Source organism: Maylandia zebra, linkage group LG1 (assembly GCF_041146795.1).
Source record: "Maylandia zebra isolate NMK-2024a linkage group LG1, Mzebra_GT3a, whole genome shotgun sequence".
NCBI classification, from domain to species: domain Eukaryota; kingdom Metazoa; phylum Chordata; class Actinopteri; order Cichliformes; family Cichlidae; genus Maylandia; species Maylandia zebra.
Window position 1 is genome coordinate 19,836,128 of NC_135167.1, and position 15,640 is coordinate 19,851,767.

A 15,640-nucleotide genomic window follows, 5' to 3' on the forward strand; every position below is an offset into this window, starting at 1 on the left:
CCTCAGAAGATGGGTACACTGTGGTCATAAAGGGATGGACATGGTCAGCTATAGTACTCGGGTGGTGCTCAGTTGGGACTAAGAGGCCCAAAGTGTGCTGAGAAAATATCCCCCAAACCATTACACCCCCACCAGGAGCTTGAAATGTTGGCACAAGGCAGGATGGGTCCATGCTTTCATGTTGTTTACATCAAATTCTGACTCTGCCATCTGAATGTTGCATTAAAAATAGAGACTCGTCAGACCAGGCAACATTTCTCCAGTCTTCTATTATCCAATTTTGTGCAAATTGTAGCCTCAGTTTCCTGTTCTTTGAGACACGAGTGGTACCTGGTGTCCTGTTTGAAGGGTTCCTGTTGCATTCCTATCAGCTGGAAGCACTCTGGCTATTCATCAATAAAGCATTTTCACCCAGAGAACTGCCCTTGACTGGATATTTTGGACCATTCAAATTCCAATAAATCAGTATTTTCTTAAATACTCAACAGCAACAAACATGCCAGGTTTAGAGTCACTTCCTCACTTCCCACTTCCCCATTTTAATGTTTGGTTAGAATTTCAGCAGCTTGTCTTGACCACATCTATATACTTGAATGAGGTGTTACCATGTGATTGGCTAATTAGATATTCGCATTGCCAGAACAAGTGTGCCTAAACTGGGTGCCAGTTTAGTTTACAGGGTGCTCAGGCTAAATCCAATGGCCCGGGTTCAACTCTAACCCAAACACTTTAGTCTCACTTCATTTTATTTATTTTTCAATCTACGACGCCTGAATGGATTCGAAAGAAATCCCCATATTTGATAATTACTCTCTGTCCATCAAAATCTGATGTCTGCAAGATTTAAATGCCGGTGGCTGACAGGGTGAAAAAGGTCAGAATGTCACCTATCTCGCACACAGGCAGAGGGAAGAAAACTAATGTTTACTTTGAAATTGCCTGATGTAAAATGACCGTAAAGGAGTACATCCACAAAACTGCATAAGTGTCCTTGACTGCTGCCACCAAGACCCATCTTCAAGCCCCAGATTAGCCTCATGCATAAATAATGCCAGCAGAGGCAAAAATTTACTTGCTCTAGTTTTTCCAGGTACAAACAGTTTTCTCGTCTATAAGAAGATTAAAATGTATTTACTATCGTGAACGACGGTGTTTAAGCTGCAAGTTACCGCTGACTTTTTTCTTAAAACTGCAACCCGTCTGTTAGAGAAAATTAAAAGTGCCAAATTCATTTCAATGAAGGAATAAATGCGAGGGAAAGGAGCCGGTGGTCAATAGCTCGGTTCCCATAGTGTCACAAAAAACTGGCGAGCAAAGCTATAATGACCTGCAGGGTTCTCTGCCCTTCTGTTTCAACACTGCACTGTTTCCATTACAGTCCTAATGCTGTGGATCAGATGGAGTGGCTCCTTTCACTGGCAGAGATTCCACTGAAATGGCATGTGAGGAGCACTCTGCAGCTCTGCTTCACAACAGGAGACAGTGACAGTCCCTGTAGGCCACAAAAAGCCTTTTCTGAGAAACAAAAGATTGACAAACCTGTCATAGTCTTGACAGATCTCCCCCACAGCTATCAGAGCCTTTAGGTACTCGTTGGGCTGGTAAGGGTTGATGTAGTGCAAGGAGCAGCTGTTCCTGGGGTCTCCATTGGAGGCTGTGAAGTCAATGGCAACCTGGTGGGAAGAGAAAGAAATTGCAAAGTGTGCAACATGAACAGTTCATCAGAATCAGTTAAGCTTTTCTTTTGGCACTTGACTTTCTGCAAAGACTTTTACTTGGTTGCTTGAATGCTTATTATATTCCGAGCCATTATGAGTGAGGGAGCCTGAAATAAACCTAATGGCAGTATAAATTACATGATCAGAGGTAAGAACTTGCTTCTTTTTTTTACGCCCACATAGACTGAAGCAGCATCACCTCCCATACACAGTAGATCCAAGCAGCTAGCTATTTCAACAAGGGAGGACTGCATCTACCACAGCAGTCCTCATGATTAACATGCATTGCTTCTCTGATCCAGCCAGAAAGCGAGAATGTGCACTACAGAGGGCAAACCAAAGGGCAAGAGTTACAGAACATTTGAATTTATTTCATGAAACTGCCTCCAAGAAAGCTATGTGTGCACAAACAAAAAGGTCAGGAAAGAAGGAAACATACCAAAGTCTTCATCGAGTAGCAACATGATCGGTGTGCCGAGCACAATATGTAAGTCATGAAACTAGGCTGCAGTTAACAGCATTCAGTGACAGCGAAGCGTCATTAAAGACAGTCGGTTTAATTTACCGTAAAGTGAATTTGGCATCCTCCCATGATGTAGTCTAAGAAGGAGTAGACTCTGTGAAGCTGCGAGGCAGAAAAACACAAATCTTTCAGGCAAAACCGCAGAAGTTATGATGTCACCAGGTCATTAAAGCACACCAAATCTGTTCGCTATAAAGGTAAGAAAAAAATGTTGTGCTGTATGCTGAAAATGTAGTGGAGACTAAAAATGCTCTGGAAAGTCTTCCCTTTATAAAACAATAACAGAAACAGCAGCAGTGTCTATACCGCTTTGTAAACTGAGACAATGAAACACTGACTGATTCTCTCTAGGGTGTTGCTTCTTCTGAAGCATGTTTCTGCAGGAGTTTCCTACCTTGAGGTCAGTGAGAATGACAACTCCTGAATTTTTATAGTTTCTCTTCTTCTGTTTGTACTTAGGATTCATACAGTCCCACGACACCTTGAACAAAAGCAAGTGAAAGACAAAGAACAAAAGCAACAACTTGTGGCATTTTGAACATATCAAAGCAGCCTGACATTGTTTTTTCCTTCCATGTGTGCTGGATTTCAGCAGAGAAAAATCAGAGGCACACTGGGAAAGGATAAAATTGTTACACAGCTGTCTCTCCCCTCCCCTCCGCTCTGCTCCACCTCTCCATTCACTGACCTTATTTCCACTGGAAATTTTCTGCATTTCCCTGAAACTGGCGTAGAATTCGCCAATGAAGTCATGTTTCCCCCTGGAGTCATGATCCCACACTAGGCACTGTGGCGCACACACACATACAGACATTGTTTACTACTTTTGACATACAACAACTCATTCATATATCCCAGGTATACTCATAGAAAATCCATATACAAATCAAAGTGATGTATTTTCAGTGTTCTGCCCTGTTTGCTGACCCCAGCTGAATCACGCTGGTCATGCAGTTTCTGACTCACTGACTGTGGTTTTTGCAGTCACAGTTCTAAAACGTTCCCTACCTTGAGCTTCCGGTCTTCATCGCAGCTGCACAGGGATATGAGTGACACTTTGAAGGGCTCCCACACTGGATTCAGGTTGTTTTTAATCACCTGTTAGAGAACAAGTACAATAACAACAGAAGTAAAGTGTTAGAAACACATTAAAAGCTGTCGATGAAACCGGGGTGGGAATGTGGTAAGGTTACCTCAGTTCTGTAAACAAGTTGCTCGGTTTCATCGTCATTGATTCGATAGATTTCCAAAAATGGGTCCGACTTGCTGAAGAGATCCTGCAGAAACAGAGAAGACAAAACTGACTAACCCACTAGATCTGGAGGTGAGAAACAACCAGTTTCAGGAAAGATTTTTCTTCCTTTACTTGCTGTAAATCAGAAAAGGAAAAGTCTATAAAACTAGTATTTCTCTGGTTTTCCTTTTTAGCTTTATTCATTCATGGACTCTCGCAGAGGTCAATGTCTGTTAGATCAAAAGATATGAAATATCACATTTAACAGAAAGGATTTGGTTTAATTCAATTTGCAGTCTCTTCAAGCGTTTGCTAGCGTTTACAATGAAGCTGTGACGATTTCCACCCGGGCTTGGGTGCTTGTGATATCTCAGTATGCTTTTAGTATTTGTCCAGGTGATTTGTACAAATGTCTGCAGACACTAATTCATCGTTTGCTGATTGCAGGAGGAATAATTGTCAGGTAACTGTCTGCATGATTAAAGGACAGGAAGACGCAGCGTGGTGGAATTTTTGAATAAGACATCATTGAGGAAAGGGTTGATCTTTTATAAGCTTCTAAGTCATGCCATAGATTTTTCACTCAAGTATTGACATTTTCCTTCAGCAAATAGCTTGTACATGCTACGGCTGAAGTTCATTAGCAAAGTATTTGCGCTTTCCTTTGCGTGTTGCAACTTGCGCAAAGTGCATTTTAAACAGCCCCGGCGATCGGCTGTAATGAACACGATGAATTCAGATCAACTCACTAGTGTTTGTGTCCATTTTCAGTGTTAGTAAATGCCCCAATTAACTAAAAACACGTGGAACATTTTGCATCTTTTATAGTTATTTGTGGTAGCCTTGAATCATCCCCTGAGTCTCAAGTTCAGGCGTCTGAGAGCAGAGGCAACACTGATTATTGAGGTCAATTGATTCTTCTGGGAGGAAAACAAATAATTACTGTGTGTGCGTCTGCGTGTCTGTGTCGTTCTGTGTGCCTGTGTCGGCTGAGTGGGTGAGGGGGAGTTTTGTGTACAGCGAATGAGACGGTTAAAGATGCATTTCCCGCTACATTAGCCAGATACATCTCCTGAGGGATAGGAGCAAAAAAAAAAAAAAAAAGAGCTGTAAGATCCTTACTTTGTTGCCATGACAACCACTAGCCAGTGGCATCAGTAGCATGGACTCATGAGGCAAACATGTCAAAATTCAATTTCAGGTTCACAATAACTGTAATGTTTATCATTAGCAGTTACCACCATCTATCATGCCTCCTAATTAATCCTTCTGCTCAGCAACGTGAACGGGCTGACATTCAGTATTTACAGCAGGTTGAGGGGATGCAACTGATGAGCAGCTCATTAGAAAGAGTCATGCTTCAGTCATCATCTGTTGTCCTTGTTAGATAATTTGCTATATGCAAGCTGCCTGTCACAGCTAATTTATTTTGTTAAAAAACTACTTAAGAAGACATCCTGTCACTTGTAGAAGGAGGGCACTAAGACCCAGGCACAATTCAGGGGCCCAAGGTGAGAGCACCTGACCCTTTGAGAGGCTCATTAGGTGGGTTAGTTTTATTCCTGCTGTTTTACCTTTATTAGCTTGTTTCAGCTGGGATTATTTTACCGTAGGGATGTATGTGTAACCTGGGGTGCTGGGGCGTGAATGTAATAATAATTAGTATATAAGTAGTTTCGTTTTTTTGAACTTTCATCACGATCCTGGACCAGTGGTAGTCTCAAGGTGCAGTGAAGGTTGCCCAAAGTGTTCACTTTTAATCATTTTATTTCTCGTTCTCGGTAAACTCTAGCGCAGTGCTAATAAACAGCTTCTATTTGTATTTAGTGCTGTGGCTCCTACTGTGGGAGGTTATTGTTTTCTGTTAATATTTTATGTTTATGGTGGTACTGGTATTACTTTAGGTATTTTATGCTGGAAGTTGTGGGTTTACTTTGAGTGGAGTGTGGGTCATTCAGTCCAAGTACACTCCCAGCGTATCAGTTTGCTGATTGTCACACCAACATAGCGAGACTCCTTAACTTCTGACGTTTTGTTTTTTTTATAGGCTTGATTATACGAGCTGTAGTTACCCAGCTTGAAATAAAAACCTTTGTTACAGCATCTTGACCCATACTGATTGTTGGTTTTCTTATTGAGTCTCAACAGTGCAATTTATTCAAGTGCTCCACACTGATAAGCTGTGATAAGTTTATGGAAGTTTAAAAATCAGGGCATTCATGAGGTTCTTTTGGAGGATGCCCAGAATCTGTTTGTAGTGCCTGCATAACCTACAATATGTTGGATTACATGTGGTTAGGGACATGACTCCACATGTAAATATAAATATTACAAGTTTGCTTCTGCCACAGTTTTTGCTCTTGCCTTTCTGTGTTCACTGTTTTTCTCCTGTCATCCCAGCTGGTAGCTGTACATAGCTGCCCATCCCTGAGCCTGGTCTCTTCCTGCTAATAGCAGGAAGGGGTTTTCTTTCCAATATTTGCTTTGCAATCTTTACAGTTGCGAAGAAAATGGTTAAATGTATACATTGTGCTGATTGGGGTATCTACAGTTTCATGAATGGGAAAATTGTCTTATTAATATAAAGAAGGTTTCCAGTCGTAACTTCTTTTCTTTTTTTCTATCTAATAAAAAACACCACAATTTCAAAATAGACAACACCTCTCCTGCAGCTCTACATTGAGCATCCCCAATGAGTATCACTTAAAAAAAACATCTCTCGGGTGAAAGCCTTGAACCTATTGCACCACAACAACACTATCCTGATCTGCTCTGAAGACAGCTGGCACCGACCAAAGTCTCCATTCTCGTTCTGTCTCTGACTTGAATTACAATATGCTGAAAACTTGCTATGGATTTTTGGTTTCCACTCATGCCAACGACAGCCTGCCTACCCCAGCTTTAACACAAATATCTGCAACATTATCTCCTCCCATCTGAGCAGAGGACACTGAAGAAATGCAATTTTTTTTTAGAGATGCCAGCACTGTTCAGAGGCATGTTTTGAAAATGATGGAAAATTTCTTACAACCAGCTTGTCTCTTATATCCAAACCAAGTTATGCCCACAATCCTAAAAAATTAAGCTTATATGTAACTTCAACAAGAAAAATCTGTGATCTTTTGTCTGCTTTCCTGAGTGCTCCCCTTTCCCATCCTGTCAACATCATGAGTGTAGTCAAGGGTTGTCAAACATAGGGCCCCAGGGCCAGAATCGGCCCCATAAAGACTCTAATCAGGCCCACTGGAAAATGTGAAGCAAGATGTATTGTTGGGATTTTTAACTGTATTCTTAAAAGTTTTGCAGCTTCTCTGCTGATAAAGATCTCCCCTTATCTACACCAAAGTAAATGATAAAGTGGGCTTTACGTGGCCCACAGTGTAAAATGAGTTTTACATCCCAATCCGCCATCTCTCCATCTCCACCTCACACTGGTCACTGCATCCAAGCATGTCTGTCTTCATCTTTGTCTTCACCACCATCAGCATCCAGACTCCACTGGGTCCTGTCCTATCACTGCTGGGACTACTTTCTATGATGTTTCCTCAGAGTCTAATCACCAAATAGGTTATTAATTGACTTCTGTATCTTAATAAATGATGTTCAGTTCTTTCAAAAGGTGTCTCCTCGCTAACATACAATGGGTTATTTTTGGAACCAAAATTAAATTGTCTTTGCTCCTAAATAAAATCAGTATCTAATCACAGTCTATATTGTTTGTTCAGAGCAAATGAACACTTTTGCATCTGAGTGGCAAGTGACTGCACATCATTTCTCTAAAAGTAAGTAATTTATTTGGGTTAGAGTGGTTTCTCCAGCATTTCAACAGAAACTGGAGACTTGGGGCAGCCATTACGAGGAGGAGAAAATGGACTTCACATCAAGGATTTATTTTTATTATTTTGTACTCCATGTGTTGGAGTCGGGTTCAATTTCACTGTCAGTGTGGCGGTAAAATTCAGAGTGGAATTCCAAAAATAAATGCACATGCTGTAGAAAATTTGAATTTTTTTCCAAATAGAGCTGGAAATCAAAGGGCAACCTGTGAGTCTTGAGTCCCGAGGCTCGTTCCTGAAAACATGGTGTGACTACAGATCATCAGAGTTGTAACTGGATGTAAACTCCCGCTCTCTTTTTGATTGAAACATGCCTTCAGCAAAGTCTGACAGCATGAGTCCGGGAGAAGCTAAGGTCAGTGATATGCAGCTTTAAAGTAGATCAACATTTAATAACACAAATAATTCTGAATACTAATATAATTTGTATATAACAGCATGATTTTTTGTGAGAAAATATTCCCTTCTGTGAGCATAAATTTAATGCCATTGAATTACTGTGGATGGATTTCTTAGCCTATACAGTATCATGACAGGAGGATTCTCATATTACTCACCATCTAATGCTTCTAAACCGCGTCTAATAAAACAACTGTGTTGGTGTTTCAATCAAAAACGTGTACTCCTCTCACCTTATCATCGAGCTTCTTGGCACAGAAGGAGAGTTCCACATATCCGTTGTTGCCAGAAATTTCCTCAGCGTGCACCTAGAAGGAAAAAGAATTTGGCAGTGATGTTTTTGTGTTTGCATTTCTATTATTACTGTTAAAAGAAATGTGACTTAAGACTGTGATATATATTTCCAAAACACGACCTTAAAGCTCGCAAACATGACTGTCGTGATTCAAGCTCCAGAATATCAATACAATATCATTTGTCAGCATTTATAACAAACTATCGCCAATAATTAGTGGCTCCATTTTTTTTATTGCATTAGCTACTGGAGTGAATCGTGCTTTTATTTCAAAGTGTCCTTGAGCAAGACACCGAAGCTCAAAATCCTCCTGATGAGTAATTTTATGAAAGCTCTCTGTCATCACTGTGTGAATGTGCATAAATGTGGGAACGGGCAGACACATTGTGAGGCTCTTTGGAAAAGAGATTTTTAAAAGCTACGTAAATGCTATCCATAAAGGATAAAAGAGACGTTTACGTCAATGCAAAGTTAAACAGACAAATCCACAAATTACACGGCAAATAAAATTCCACTCTTGTAAAACTTAAATGCCCCTGTGTGACTCAAATATCTATCATCAGTTATAATGAGTATTTGTACTGTTTTGATTTTCTATTGCAAATGAAAGTGATTTTAGAGTGAAGTCCTGTAAAACGTTTAACCAGTAGGTGAAAAGAAGAATGAGTGAGTAAAAATGCAAGAAGAAAAAACATCAGAAAAATACTCCAAAGTTAGTCATCACTTAACTACAGCACTGTACAAGAGTGCAGAGCCACCCCTCATTTCTTTATTGTTTGCTAGGAAAATGAGAAGTGCCATCATTTATTGAAACACGTGCAAACAGATGTGGATATTTGGTATGAGCACCACTTATCCTTTGACGTAGTCTGAACTTTCTTAGGCAAGCTTTCCTTTCATTCCTTTAAGTAGTCTTCAGGAATAGTTCTCCGGGCTTCTTAAATGATAGTCAAAGCTCTACTTTATAAATTTTGTTCTGTTTTCTGTCACAATGATCGCACACTCCTTTAGTAATTTCTGTGGAGCTCTGGGGAGATAAATTCTTGACTGATAATTTACCCATGTCATCTTTACTGGTTGTGTGTTTGGGATGGTATTGCATGATGAAATCCAGAATCTATCCAAATCTGCCGGCACTTTTCCATCAACTTTGAAAAGATCTCAAACACCACCTAGTGAAATGCAGCCCAAACCGTGACAGAGCCTCCGCCGTGTTTTAAAGATGGCTGCAGACACTCACTGTTGTACCTCTCTCCTGAACTTCTCCATACATACTGATAATGGTTTGAAACAAAAAATTCAAATTTGGATTCATTACTCCATCAGATCTGTTGCCACTGATTTTCAATCCAATTCTTGTGTAAGTTTCATACCTCAGCCTTTGCTCCCTGTTTCCCTTCTTTAAGAATGGCTTCTTGACAGCCACCGATCCACAGAGACCATTTCTGATGAAGCTTCAGTGAAAAGCAGATGGATCACCTGAAGGGCCAGATGCATCTCTCAGGTCTTTGGAAGGACCAGACTGGAAGGTTCATCTGCTGTAGATCTTTTTTTTTTTAGACCCAAAACCTTTGATTTTGACTCCCACATGTCCAGTTTCCTTAAATCTTTTAAGGAGAAACTGCTGATGATTACAAGATATGCCAAGTTGTCTGTGTTAACCTGAGCAATGACCTTACTAGTGCAAAAATACTATTTTGTGCCTGTCAAACTTTATTATCTTTGACATTTTTAGTTGATTAAGTTACAGAAATAGAAACATTTCTTTGACTAAATGTGTTTTTGTGACAGGCTACAAGTTAAAAATGGTTGGGTTCTTTTAGCTGTCTGTTATGTGTAGACAAAATATTGGTTAATCCCTTGAGTTAATCTTTTTTTGCACTTGAAAGATACAGGTCAGTGTTTATGGCTCAACAAACAAAAACAGTCCTCTGAAAATAGTTAGGTTGAACTAAAAACCAGTGGAAAAGCAGCCTCCAAAGAGAAATTGTGAAAGACCTTCAGAAAACCTGGGAAATGATTCCTCAAGACTACGTACTAACAAGAAACTCTGACTCCCTGGAAGCAAAATATAATAAAATGACTGGCTTGTAGTATAAATGATCTCTACTTTCTTTCAGAATACTCCAAAGCTAGTCTTTACTGATTTGTTTCTTATTTATTTGAAATCCTTCGAATGCTGCTACATTGTTCTACAGTGCCTACATATTTTATACTCTGTAAATGACACCTTACATTTGTAAAAAAAATTACACGGTAAATGCAAATTACAGGTTGCAGTCTACCTGCTTGCTTGTAACAGTAATATTTCTGTGCACATGCATATGCACATAATTCTATGTTTTTTATTGTAAAAACAAATAGTTGAAGCTCGTTGTGATCATTAGCATTTTTTCTTGGAGTGGCTTTTACTTGGTGTAGGATTAAACCAGGGCGTGGAGAGACACCTTAGCTAGAAGCTTACTGATGTGTCAGGTTATCACCTCAACTTGTGAATTTACATTGTTATAGATGTAAACGTTACCACAACAAAACAGTAAAGTTGTGCTAGTTATCAGATTTTTTTCCACTTTCCACGTTTGTTTAGAGAGGAAGAAGTTCAGCTTGTAAGAAACACAGTGCACCTTCTGCTGCTCCCATTGTGCTGTCTGTCCACCTCACAGAACACAAGGCTTTGCTTTCTGCTTCTGTGTTAAACTGGCAGCAACATTATATCAAATTGCCAGAACTGTGGCTCTAAAGTAAGCATGCCCAGGGCTAGACAACGCTTGTGATGACAGGGAAGGAAAGGCTTCATTTTTTATTTTTTTATCACCCAGTTTGTCCTGACAAGAACAACTAGCATGTAAAATCTTTGTAAAAATGTAGGCAGGTGTGCTCTTTCCATCTTTGCCAGGGCAGCAGATTAAGTAGTATAGCGTGAGTAGATTGTGATCTATTTTAATAGCTGTTTAAGGATTATAGTATTAAAGTTAGAATGAGGATTTGCCTGTGGCTACAGACATTTTCACACCCAAAAGAGTTGAGCCTGAGACCCTAAATGTCTGAAGCAGTCGGATGCGACATTAAGCAGCCTTTACCAGCCAGCTGTCTTTACAACTGTTAAGTCCAGTTGCACTGATGAAGGCTTTCAGCTGAAACACACCTGCTCTGCCCTTTAATAAACATTAAGAAGTATGTTTGTTCAAAAGTGCAGAAGATATGTGAGAAGAGTGCACAAAAAGAAGAGTGCACTAATTGCCTGGTGAATTCACACCTCCAGGAAGCAGGACACATGACAGCATGGGGTAGCACTCACGTGGGAAAGGGCAACTTCAGACGTTGCCCCAACATGATTCCCTGCACATTTTCTGGGAGTCATGCTTGAAAACAGCTTCTGTCTCACGCTTGAAGATATGGTTTTTGCTGCTTGTTATACATAAGGCAATAATACAGTGAGCACAGAAAGGAGCAGGCTCATGCTTTTGCATATGAAAAGCAATGAAAATATATTTGTTTGGTAAAGAATAGAGTAGGCTGTATAGCAGCAGCAAGCTGTCTGCACATTAATGGGCACACTGCAAACAGTAGATGCTAACAGGCATTTTTGGTGTGGATCTACTGAGCTCACTACCTAACTATATGGCAAAAGTATACTTTCTCAGTTCATTCTCTTACTTATCTTAACGTTGTCTGAGGTGAGATCCACGGGGTCTGACTTTGAATTTAACTAGTAATTATGTAACCTCAAATACCTGGTGCGTTACCTAATCCTGGTCCCATGGGTTTGATAATGCATCATGTCAATGGGGGTGTAGAAGTACAAATATGTGTCTATAAATCTAGGATGTTTTTTTTACAAAGAAAAAAACCTCCTACATTATCTCCATCGTGTCTCATATAATATGCTACAGTAAGAATATTTTCTGTTTTGTTTTTTTTACGCGTAGCAAGTAAAGTATAATGAAGAGCTACACTATTATAAATCGACAGAGGCATGTTTTTAATGCCATTATGCGTGTGCCACTACAGCATTACGGATAATGGTTCAGCATTGTGCTTGTGCACTGAATTCTCTGCGCTTGTGCAGATGAAATGGTCAGATTATTCCTTTGTGAGAATCCTCACCATTCCCCTCGAGAGCTTCATAATGCATTTGCTTTTTAAATAAATTCTAAATCTGGCAAAAGACTGAGTGATTCGTTTTTTTGCCTGTATTCAGTAAGTGAAGAGAACCAAGGAGGTGAAGTTTGTTGTCTGTGTGTGTAAGATGGGGCTGAATTTAAATCACGCTTTGTACTTTTGCTCACACCAAAAACATGCAGGAGACCGACGCAAACACGGGAACATCTGTACTGTGTGTGACAGTCCAGCCCGGTGATAATAACGCTGTCAGACTTTGCAGCAGCTTGTCCACCATGAATTCATTAGAGAAAGGAGAAGATGAGATTCTTTTGTGTATTTCCCGACCTGAGTGGAGGGTTGCGTGATTACCTTGTCATGTTTTGATGTGCTACCGCCACTGGCTTGTTAACTATAAGATGCTGGATAATGAACCAAGAGCTATTCTCTTCCACATTTGACACATGATTTCTTGTGCATTCATCATTTCTTATGGATTCTCTTGCTTCCCTGTGCGCTTTAGTGGGAATGCCTCTCCGTGCCACTAAAACGGACACTACCATAGAGAAGATGTCTGACTTATAAAATAAAATTACACCGCTACAGTGATACCAAGGAGCAACACAGGGCTAATGTGTTATGTGTTCAAATTAGTTCATTCATCAGAGCAGCAACATTACACACGCAATGTCAGGAACCTACTGTGATGGTGGATTTGCCGGCATATTTCCCATACTTGAGCAACAGAGGTTTCACCATCTTCTTTTGGGCCACTATCTGCAAAGAACAAGATAAACAAAACAGCAGTATATAGAGATCTGAGCCTTTGCCATCACTAATAAGTATGAATCATTTACTGCAAGCGGTGCAGCAAATATACACCATTTACCAATAAAGACAAAAGGGGGCATGTTTTAGTGCTTTTACACCAACAAATCCCAGTTATTAGACCACAAATCTGGAGCTACAGCTGGCAAAAATGGGTTAGTAAGACAGCAGCATCTGTTTACCTGGCCAAGAGTGCACTCCACCCCTCCCAGAAAGTCATCATCACGGGTTCCGATGCTGTGAGTGCCGTGGATGTCGTAAACCTCAAATCGCAGTTTCTGAACCTCCTCGAAGTAGTAATCCAGCGAGAAAACCTTGCCAAAGACTGGGTGCAAGTTGCTCTTGATCACTTCTGTCCTGTCCAGCTGAAAGAGAACATGATGAATGAACTTTTGAATGTCAACACTAGTTTATCTAATGTTCCTAATTATGACAGACTGTATGCATTTGTAAAGAAATGAAGCCCCCCTTTGACAGACTGTCTTATAGTGTTTTACATCGCATGTAGGAAACAGAGTCAGCTTCTTTACAAAGAAGGGCAGACGTTATTATGTTTGTCATGAGGATGATACGAGAGATGATTGGAGGGCTCTGACATTTAATCTCAGCTTAGAGGAAACATCCATGCTTGTCTTTGACTGCCTGACAAGGAAAAGCTGATCTCTCTGGGGCCCCATCTGTTCGTGATGTAGAATTTAGCTCTCACACAGTTGCATGAACATTTCCACACTGCCCAATTTGTCACAAGGACAAATCATCATTGAGCATTTTGAAGTCAACAGCGCTTTAGTACTGGTAAATTTAACAAGAACAATAAATATACACAGGAAAAAAAATTGTCACGAATTTCCAAGATTAACCAAATGCGCGTTGATAAGCGATGTTTGGGACTTAAAGCTAAATGTGTAAATAGTTGAATGACCCAGAAGGGAAAAGACCCACCAAGGTGCATTATATGGAACTGATCTATCAGCAGCAAATGAAGGACTGAGGAAGGTTTAAGTGCTCATCCAAACGACACAGTCCAAAGTCATTTCTTCATTGTCAGCGGGGCAGGTCCACACTTTGCTTTTGATTACTTTACAAACGGTTGACAGTGTTTTCCCATTTCTCATCTCTCGCTTTGGGAGAGTCTATAAGCTGAAGGACTGAACTGGAATAAGAAGCGTGATTCCTGCATCACGCACAACATTTTATACATCTAATCTACAAATCAAAGCACAAACATCAAGCAAATATCTCAGATCACAAGCCAACAGCTTCTTGTAATCGATTTTCTTGGTCTTTTGAAAGGTATTTCTTCATTTTGTGATTTTTAGAGTGATGCCAGTCTTCCAAGATCTGTGGAACAATATAATATTTATACATTTAAAATGGTTATTTTCTTCCTTTTGAAGCCACTTAGGGTTTTTATAAATAATATGCCAAAGAATAATGATGCTGTCAACATAATTGGAACTGAAGCTTTCCTCTTGCATGCTATATTAAAGCATGATCTTTGCCACAGTGAATGATGGACTGTCTTCATCGTGACAAGGTGTGCATAAGCCGTGACACTTTCTTCATGGGGGAACATTATGGGAAATCATTAAAAAGCCTGCACAAGACATCAGTCAGCACTGAGGGAAGGAATTTGCTTTCACTTGGAAAGCTTCAGATCCTGCCTTTCACGAATAAACTCATACATCAACATTTAAGGTTATTCTTGGTGGCATTTCTCAGACATTTGAATGGACACCGACGATATTGAATAGAATATTGTGAAAGTTATAAAACTTCCTCGTCATCCTTTTCAGTGAATCCTCGCACGCAGTAAACAGAGTTGTTACCAACCTGGAAGAAACCCACTCATATTTGTGAATAGAAATGTTTCATTGTAGGACAATAAGGATGACTCAGAATAACTTGAGCTGAGCCCTCCCTCCAAGGAGACCCAAACCACATAAAGCCTCCCACCTACTCGGAAGCATCTTTATTGGTGCCACTTTACATGATAAAGAAGGGCATGGGCCCAAAACACCCATGCACGAATAATTCGACTGGAGTCCCTATAGTCCTGATGGGGGTTTTGTGCTTTTTTTATGTGAACAAATAAGTGCATCTAATGAAAATTGTAGGCTTTTTTGATATTTGGACAAACATAAAATGTTAAATTGTGCCTAGAGATAAAGTTAGTATTCAACCTCAACATCAATGGGCGTGCCATTCTTCTGCCAAAGAAAGAAAGAAAGAAAGAAAGAAAGAAAGAAAGAAAGAAAGAAAGAAAGAAAGAAAGAAAGAAAGAAAGAAAGAAAGAAAGAAAATGGACTCGAAATGACCTTAGGGTATTTTGCACAGTTGTGAATCAGTGTCTGAGATCAGAGTTTTTCAATGTTCAAAAAAAATTCCTTCAGCTGCAAGATGTTTTCTTGCTTGCGCTTTCTCCATTCCTTCTTTCAGAGACATTCCTTTATTGATTTGTTGGTGCATCTAGGATCATTATCCTGCTGAAAGGTCCACTTCTGGTTCAACTTCAGCTTTTGGTCTCATGTTATCTTCAAGCACTTTTTGTTATGATGCAGGATTTTTACTTGAATCAATGACTGTAAGCTGCCCATTCCCTAAGGCACCGGGGCAGCCCCACAATATAACACTTCCATCATAGTTGGTATGATGTTCTTTTTCTGAAAAGCTGTGTTTGGTCTTTGCCAAACATGTCTGTCTAGA

At 40.0% G+C, this 15,640-nt stretch overlaps 1 protein-coding gene across 5 annotated transcripts in view; it reads right to left on the reverse strand.

The window, feature by feature from the left end:
- The window catches only part of cpne7 (copine VII), a 36,235-nt gene that overhangs the window by 15,819 nt on the left and 4,776 nt on the right, over positions 1-15,640 (reverse strand). For 4 of the 5 annotated variants that reach the window (XM_076882923.1, XM_076882916.1, XM_076882924.1 and 1 more), the window contains 8 exons: positions 13,117-13,299; positions 12,809-12,883; positions 7,944-8,018; positions 3,435-3,518; positions 3,250-3,339; positions 2,636-3,028; positions 2,284-2,343; positions 1,540-1,673 (listed from right to left, as the gene is read on the reverse strand). In XM_076882923.1, the coding sequence (XP_076739038.1) occupies positions 1,540-1,673; positions 2,284-2,343; positions 2,636-3,028; positions 3,250-3,339; positions 3,435-3,518; positions 7,944-8,018; positions 12,809-12,883; positions 13,117-13,299 (1,094 nt within the window). The remainder of the gene's footprint in view (positions 1-1,539; positions 1,674-2,283; positions 2,344-2,635; positions 3,029-3,249; positions 3,340-3,434; positions 3,519-7,943; positions 8,019-12,808; positions 12,884-13,116; positions 13,300-15,640) is intronic. The other variant, XM_004543125.4, reaches the window with a different exon arrangement.